Source organism: Phlebotomus papatasi, chromosome 3 (genome assembly GCF_024763615.1).
Source record: "Phlebotomus papatasi isolate M1 chromosome 3, Ppap_2.1, whole genome shotgun sequence".
Classification (NCBI taxonomy): domain Eukaryota; kingdom Metazoa; phylum Arthropoda; class Insecta; order Diptera; family Psychodidae; genus Phlebotomus; species Phlebotomus papatasi.
This window is the reverse complement of record NC_077224.1, coordinates 26,350,058-26,358,541: the sequence shown is the minus strand read 5'-3', so window position 1 is coordinate 26,358,541 and position 8,484 is coordinate 26,350,058. Positions and strand designations below refer to the sequence as shown.

Below are 8,484 nucleotides of genomic sequence, written 5' to 3'. Positions count from 1 at the left end.
ATTACTTCAACATAATTGTAGAGCACATTTGTCTCTACATTTCGTCCATACATCATTTTCCGCTCAGACTACGCTATCACTCCGATTTTGCCGTTTAAGTGTGAAAAAATTGATTTTTCCAATAATAACGCTTTGAAATCACTCACAGATGCCAATTTGACTGCCTCTACTCCACCAAGACACTTAAAATAGGGGTTTAAATGGAAAGTCCCACAAAATACAACAATTCTTTGATATAGTTGAAGTTCAACAAATAACTACTTGGGGCACTTTGGATGAAAAAACGAGTTAAGAAACAAAAAACCTCGCTTATCTTGGCTTCTGAGTAATCGATGAGTTCATGTTCTACGGCAAAATTATAGAGAACATTATGGTCTACATTTCACCCATATAACACTTTTCTGTCAGTTCATCCAAATCCTTGACATTTTAGTTCAAATACAAAACTTGTATAATTTTACGAATTTGATTCAAGATAACTGAATGGCGTCTCCCTACTTCAGCATCAAATCGAATTTGCATGCACTCCGAGTTAGCTCACGTTAAGAATCTCACCTACATAAGCCGGTTAGGATTATCTGTCCCTTATTTAAATGAGTTTCCGATTTTTTTCACTATTTCTCGATTTTAGAATTCATGAAGTGTTTAAAATATCTTGAAAATTCCCAAGAATTTCTTTGGTTATTAATTTTCTGGAATAAGCGGACAAGAATTCTTGGCAATGCTATTTTAATTTAGGTGTATTATATTTTTTTTTGTAAATGGATTCATAATATTTATTTTTTTTTGATAAAATTAAACAATACCAATATTAAATTGGTCGGAAAAGGTTGAAGAATACATATTATTCAAAATATATTATAAATATAATTTTATTTAATTTTTGCGAATTTTAATTTTTTGCTTTATTTTTTAATGTCAAATGTGGTTATTGTAAGAATCATGGAATTGTAATAATGGAAAGGGTTTACATTTAGCTTTTACTCAATCCCGGCAACTTCAGCAAAGACAAAAACCAAATTCATTAAAGTCTCTCACTCGAATGGGGAAAAAGACTAACTTTGACTAATCGCCGCTGCGATCGGTAGTGTCACTTCAAGAATTGAAATCGCTTAGCATTTGGTGTTCGCTGGGTTCTAACATCGCAAGTTCATAAAATCACCGCTGTAAGCGCTATTATTAAAATCAAAAATTTTCAATTTTCTAAGTCCCGAAGTGAGCGACGTTATTCGGGAACGAAGACGGAATTATGCGATCAGGCTGCAGCAGCACCATAATCCATTGGCAAGAGATCTTTTCAGATCCAGGTCAACTACGGATCTTCTAGACTGAAGAGATCGCGCATACCAAATCTGTGAATCATTTGTGATTTTTACTTCTTCATATTTTATGGCCTCTACACACTAGAGAAATTTATGTCCATATTTAAGCAAATTCCCTACGCTTGTGTAGGAAAAACTCTTCAATATGGACATAAATTTCTCTAGTGTGTAGAGTGTAGAGGCTATAAGTCTTCTTTCACCAATCAATGTCTTCCTTTCAATCTTCATTGTTCCTTCGTTAAAATAGTGATAATAATTTGAATGTATAGATAGAGGTCGTGCCAGAGGGCATGCACACTCTCCAAGACTCTTCTCGTGAAAATATTTGCTGAATGTATATAATTCAATACAGATTGCAATAAACTTTGGGTCGAAACGAAAAAAATTGCATACTAGCGTAAGATGGGGTAATTTGGAACAATATCTATTTTCAATTTTTTGAGATATTTTCCCACTGTTTATGATCGTCAAAGAGAAAAGGGAAGCCAGAATGAAGTACAAGACTTTACATTCTCGAGTGCTTCTTCGTTGTTTTCTTCTTTTTGCCATTTAAAACTTTTAGGAAACCTCAATGTTCCAAATTGGCCATCATTCCAAAATACCCCATTTTACCCTACTTCCTTTAAAAAGCGTTTGTTTTACGAAAGTTGCTCCCAATGTGTAGAGACCTCAATAAACGTAAACTTTTTGATAAGTAAAACTCAATTTTGTTAGAAAAACTGCTCTGCATAATAGGCCACGCCTTCTGTATTTTTTGCACAATTATTGCACAATTACATAGAAAATTAGCCCAGGATTTTCTTTGTAAAGGCGTCTACACATTGAGAGCAATTTTCGTCAAAAATTGCGTTTTTGACAGAAATTTGACGTTTCCCCCTACAAGGCTGCAGGGAAATTCCTTCAAAAAAGCAATTTTTGACAAAAATTGCTCCCAATGTGTAGAGGCCATAAGTCACTTTTTTTCACTTCCCACTTTGGTTTTTGATTTTACCGCAAATGAGCATTAAGCTCGTTCATATATCCGCTCAAAATGAAAACTAAGCCACGCCCATTTCAATAAAATTCTGCGATCAAAATGATGAAAGATAATGTTATATAGGTTAAAATTTTGGTTTATTATAGCACAATTAATACAGTAAATAACATATTTAGGAAAGTATATATTCATCTGAATCGTCTGCCAGATCTATTGTAACAACAGGGTTAGTTGTAGATCTTCCACCTAATGCTTCCTGTGTTACGCTTTCAGGGTAATTGTGCGGGATATGTTGACTTCCAAGCCCATATTTCTCTTCAATTAAGTTATTCTTGATGTTACTCATTGGATTCTTAACATATCTCTTAGAAAAACATCTTCTTTTGTGACGCATCAATTTGTTGTGATGCCCTCGGATTTCTCTTGAACAAAATTCACATTTTGAGAGTTCTTCCTCGGGAAACTTAAAAGTTGAATTGCCTTCATAGTGTTCTTGGTGGGATTTCACATGGTTCACGAAATAATCCTTTGAGGCGTATGTTTTCAAGCAATAAGGACATTGGAATTTCTTGCGTCGATGTTTTGGTTTTGGCCGAACCCGAGAATGCACAAAAAAATGAAAATTCTTCCTGTGAGCAATGCACTCATCCCTGCTGCTAAATTCTTGGTTGCAGTGCCTACATTTGTAGGTTTTCTTGTCCGTTTTCTTATGCGTCAGCAAGTGCTTATTAAGATGGTCACTTGAGATAAAGGACATTCCGCAGAAGCTGCAGATTGAGAGTATCTCAGGAGTATGCATTTCCCTAACGTGAGTCGTTAGATTGAATAATTCATCGAAAGACTGAGAACAGATACTGCAAGTCAGACTTTCATCCTGACAATCCTTAGACCGTGCCACATGGTACGTTAGGGGCTTTTCGTAAACAAATATCCTGCCACACTTATCACAGGGAAAAGATTTTTTGTGTCCCAAGGACTGAATGTTGTTCAATTTCTCACTGAAATGAAAATTTATATTCGTTTTTTTCTTTTCTTTTGAAAATATAGGCCGCATTATCTTATTATACTTATTTAGGAAAGAGGTTAAATCAAAAAGTTTTAGGTTATGTAAGGTCTAACCTTAAAAATTCGTGAAATTTTTATGTTACAGTTTAATCTGCATTTGAAAGAAAATTGATCAGTAAAAACAGTAAAAAACTAAATTTTTAAATGCAATAAATCCTAATCTAAGAAACGTAAAAGGTTTTTGAAATTTAAAATACATTAGAAACAGAAACTATTAAAATAATAATCTTGGTGCAGATTCGTTAACTCATTTAAATCAAATTCGCATTAATGGTACAGTAGAGTCTCGCTATAAGCTATCGCTCTATAGTCCACAATTTATCGACCGTTGATTTCAAAACACTGATTTTAAGTTAGGTTATGTTTTTTAGTACGCGACATGAAATTTTGTCATAATTATTTTAATATTTTTGGCAAACTTTATTAAGTAGATGTGATAATTGTGATCCACAATGAAGAGAGCAAGGACAAGTACCACAATCGCAAAGAAAGTGGAAGCCGTCGAGCAATTTCAATACTAAAAATCGTTGATAATTTTAAAAAATTACATGGACTATAGTGCGACCCAAGTGTCAAATTTGAAACCAAATATGGACTATAGCGAGACTCTACTGTAGTTTGGCAGTGAAATTTGTTTGACTCAACGACTCAACTTTCATAATGTCGGAAATCGGTTTTTTAGTGGTGTTCATTTCTTGTCGATATTAATCCCAGAAAAGTGTGAACCTAGCCACTCTTAAATTCAGGATATATTCTCAAAATCGTAGAGATAATGTTGTACGTTAGTAGAAAGGAACCTGAGTTCGTCGGAAAGTGGAGTCACTCTTAGAAAAACGGCAACTCTTCCCAAAGCTTTCGGCTCGGTCTCCAAGCCTTCATCAGCAAAAGTAATGCTGTATAACAGTTTAAAGGGATTTAATTGCATCCTTTTCGGGATTTTTACTATTCAAGATTTTGGTCCGTTCGGGATTTTGGCCTTTTCGAGATTTTTCTGTCCGGAATTTATCTTTTCGGGATTTTGGCTTTTAGAGATTTTGGATTTTCCGGACTTTGGCTGTTCGAGATTTTGGGTTTTCGGGATTTTAGGTTTTCGAGATTTGGCTTTTCAGAATTTTGCCCCTTTAGAGATTTCAACTGACTCGGAACTTTGGCTTTCGGGGATTTTGGCCCTTTTGAGATTTTGACTTTTCAGTATATATTAGGCTTTTAGGGATTTTTCTGTTCGGGTTCGGAATTTGTCTTTTCGAGATTTTGGGTTTTCGAGATTTTGTCTTTTCGGGGTATTAGCGTTTCGAAATTTGGCTTTTCAGGATTTTGCCATTTTAGAAATTTCGACCCATTCGGGACTTTGGCTTTCAGGGATTTTGACCTTTTTGGGATTTTGGCTTTTGAGTATATTAGCCTTTTACGGATTTTTCTGTTTGGAATTTGTCTTTTCGAGATTTTGGCTTTGTGATTTTGGGTTTTCGGGACTTTGGCTTTTCTAGATTTTGAGTTTTCAGTGTTTTTGGCTTTTCGAGATTAGGCTTTCAGAATTTTGCCCCTTTAGATATTTCAACCCACTCGGGACTTTGGCTTTTGAGGATTTTGAGACCCTTTTGGAATTTTGGCTATTCGGTATTTTGGTCCATTCGACATTTTGAAGTTCGAGATTTTGGATTTTTGGGATTTTGATCTATTTGGGTTAAACACATTCGGGACTTGGCCCCTCTCTTAGATTATGGATTTCGGAATTTAGGCTTTTCGTGATTTTGGAATTCGGGATTTTGAAACATTCGGGACATCGACTTTCGGCATTTTGATCGAGACCTCATTTGACATGTTGATTTTTGAGAAGTCCTGTAAAATCAAAATCTAGAAAGTTGCTTAAAATGCTTTTTTTTAGACAGAGGAAAACGTAGGGTAAATGTAATAAATGTCCTAATTCAAAACCATTTCCAAACGTTTTAACCTTGACAGAAGATTCAACGCATTATGTTCATATTTTTTCTGAAGAAAATTGCATATATTTGCTCCTTGACTTTTCTAGAATGTTACTGTTTAGTGAAAATTCTTTAGATATAATTTGAAAACTTCTTAAATACAAGAAAAATACGCGAGCGTAAAATGTTTCTATTGGAAACAAATGAATCCAAATGGAGACAAGGGAAAGTTTCTAATTGGAGACAAGCAGTGTAACTGAAACCGCGAAATTGTAGAACGATACGTTTCTTATAAGAATTAAGAATGTGCTTAATCTGTTGTTCGGAAGAAGGGCTCTTTTTACTTACATGAAAATGAAAATATGATAAGTTCTTTTGTTCTGATCGTCAATAAGTCTTTCAAGGATTTCGTAAAAAAATCGCTTTGCTAAATTTGATCTGGGATTCTTGGTTTGTGAACTTGTGAAAAAAAAACACTTTTGAAAGGACTGAAAGTTCTGAACTCAAATATACTATTATTGATATTCTTATGAGCTTGGAATACTAACTTATTAATACACTGGTGGAAATAAGTATAATTCCACTCAATAAATCGAGCGCTAGGGTATTTATTTTTGAACAAATTTAGGTTAATATCTTTTAGTAATTTCATTTTTATTTAAAATTAATAAATAAAGTTCCATTTTCTAAACTTTTGCATTAATTTTTGCCGAAATATCATAGGAAAAATGTTTAACAAACAAAAATAAATGAAAAATTAAAGTCTTGGTGGCGATGAATCTTAGAAACTACGAAAAATGACTAGGTCCTGTCAGATAATTGTCAAATTTATCAATATATCCGCCTTACGTGCCTCTTAACTCTTTCGTCTCTTTTGGGACAGCAGTACCCAAAGAAGCATATGAATATTCTATGAAAAACAATGTTTTTTTAATTATTCAGAACTGATAAAAATCCGGATAGCAGTATAGTTCTCTCAATGATGAACTGGCGCAAATGATTTCAGAGAGGTGTTTCCGGTGATTGCCAGTGAGAATTTAGTCTTAGGGTGACCGCAGAATATGCTGCAAGCCAATTTCGCAATTTTTTAATCAAAAATATCTAAGCTCATGTATTAATTGAGGTTCTACAAAAAATATCTCACATTTGGACATCCTTATAGTATGTAATCATCCACAAGAATCGGATTTTTATCTCAGAGAGGTGTCTTCGGTGATTGCCAGTGAGAATTTAGTCACCCTAAGTTGAAAACACTTTTTTGGGTTTTCCCAAAGCTTTCGATCCTGATGTGGATCTTCTTCAGTGGCTGGAAGGGCATTAAATTATTTATTTGCAACGATTTTCTTTTTGACATTTTATAAAGGTCGTTTTTTGGACTATTTTTAGAACTCACTCAACTAAATTATGTTTTCAGAGTCTTTCTCAGGGATCGTGTGGCTCATGGGGTTCCAGATCATCACCAGCAGGTTAAAACACAATTTAGTTGAGTGAGTTTTAAAAATTGTCCAAAAAAACGACCTTTATAAAATGTCAAAAAGAAATTCGTTGCAAATAAATAATTTAATGCCCTTCCAGCCACTGAAGAAGATCCACATCAGGATCGAAAGCTTTGGAAAAAACCAAAAAAGTGTTTTCAACTTAGGGTGACTAAATTCTCACTGGCAATCACCGAAGACACCTCTCTGAGATAAAAATCCGATTCTTGTGGATGATTACATACTATAGGGATGTCCAAATGTGAGATATTTTTTTGTAGGGCCTCAATTAATACCGGAACTTAGATATTTTTGATTGAAAAATTGTGAAATTGGCTTGCAGCATATGCTGCGGTCCGGGAAGAGTTAAGGTACCCCAAGGGTCTAAAACCTTCTGTTATTAGAGGCCAAACGAGCTTTTGGTCTCTAACAGTGTTGCTTTTCAGTCGAAAAAAGATTTTTTCCGCCAAATTCGATTGTAAAACGATGCTTTCTGTTTAGTCTGGTTATGTTCTGATGCCTTTGTCCCAAAATGGCAGGAAAAATGTTCGTTAAACATTTTTCCTATGATATTTTGGCAAAAATTAATGCAAAAGTTTAGAAAATGGAACTTAATTTATTAATTTTAAATAAAAATGAAATTATTAAAAGATATTAGATATTAACCTGAATTTGGTCAAAATTAAATACCTTAGCGCTCGATTTATTGAGTGGAATTATACCTATTTCCAACCTAAAAAACAAAATTCTATTATATTTCTAAAAATACTTAGAATAAAAAATCAAAATGTCGATTTTTTATGTTGGTATGAAAGGACGTTATGGACTACGTATGATTTTTTTTTCAAAACTTCTTTTTTTTATTGAGTTTATTTAAGGATAACGGGGTGGAATTATACTTATTTCCACCACTGTATTAACTCGTCGAGCATACTGAAAAGCTCGAAAGCTTTGCCCTTTTCTTTTTATAATGCGGTTTTTAATGGTACCGTCTTCCCAGAAATTATGTGCACCTGCACCTTTTATCTTTCCCTTTCCCAATATTCATCCCATTCCCAACATTCTTTCAAGGAACACTTTTTTTTTTAGATTTTATCTCACTCAGAATCGGGGAAAGAAATTTCATAAAATTACTTACTTCTTGTGCTCCTGTTCGATGTGAGAAGCCTTTTCTAGTTTTGTTTTAAACATTAAATTGCACACATGACACTCATGGCATGCTTTTAGATGAGCTTGAAGACGTGTCTTCTTCTTGAGACCCTTCTTGCAGTAAGGACAATAGGATGATCCCTTCTTTTTGGAATGTGTTTCCATGTGAGTCTTGAGAGTGTAACGATTTGCATAGAATTTTCCACAAATACTGCATTTGCATTCGTTCCTATCAACATTCTTTGATTCTTGTGGCTTATTCTCCAGCAAAATCACATTCTTGACGTCTTCTGGTTCTTCCGGAGGATTCCTAGACAGAGAAAAAAAAAAGAATAGAATGACAAGGATTCCATGAAAATCTGAATTAAACTTACTCTTTCCATTGATTCTGTTCTATATTCTCTGGTATATCTTCCACGGTGTATTCCTCCTTCACAATAACATCGAGAAAACTATTTTCTGGCCTTTCTAAATCCATTTTTTCCACAATATAAATCACATCAATAAAAGAGAAATTTATCGGCAAAAAACAGCTGATTTTCTTCCTTTTCCAGCGGGTGTCAAATCAAGTCGCC

At 34.1% G+C, this 8,484-nt stretch overlaps 1 protein-coding gene across 1 annotated transcript; it reads right to left on the bottom strand.

The window, feature by feature from the left end:
- Positions 1-2,416: 2,416 nt before the first annotated feature.
- On the bottom strand, positions 2,417-8,476 carry LOC129807382 (zinc finger protein 157-like). Its single transcript, XM_055856602.1, has 3 exons — positions 8,284-8,476; positions 7,899-8,219; positions 2,417-3,296 (listed from the first exon to the last, which is right to left on the bottom strand). The coding sequence occupies exons 1-3, from the start codon at positions 8,385-8,387 to the stop codon at positions 2,471-2,473; spliced, it is 1,251 nt and encodes a 416-aa protein (XP_055712577.1). The 5' UTR covers positions 8,388-8,476; the 3' UTR covers positions 2,417-2,470.
- Positions 8,477-8,484: the final 8 nt, after the last annotated feature.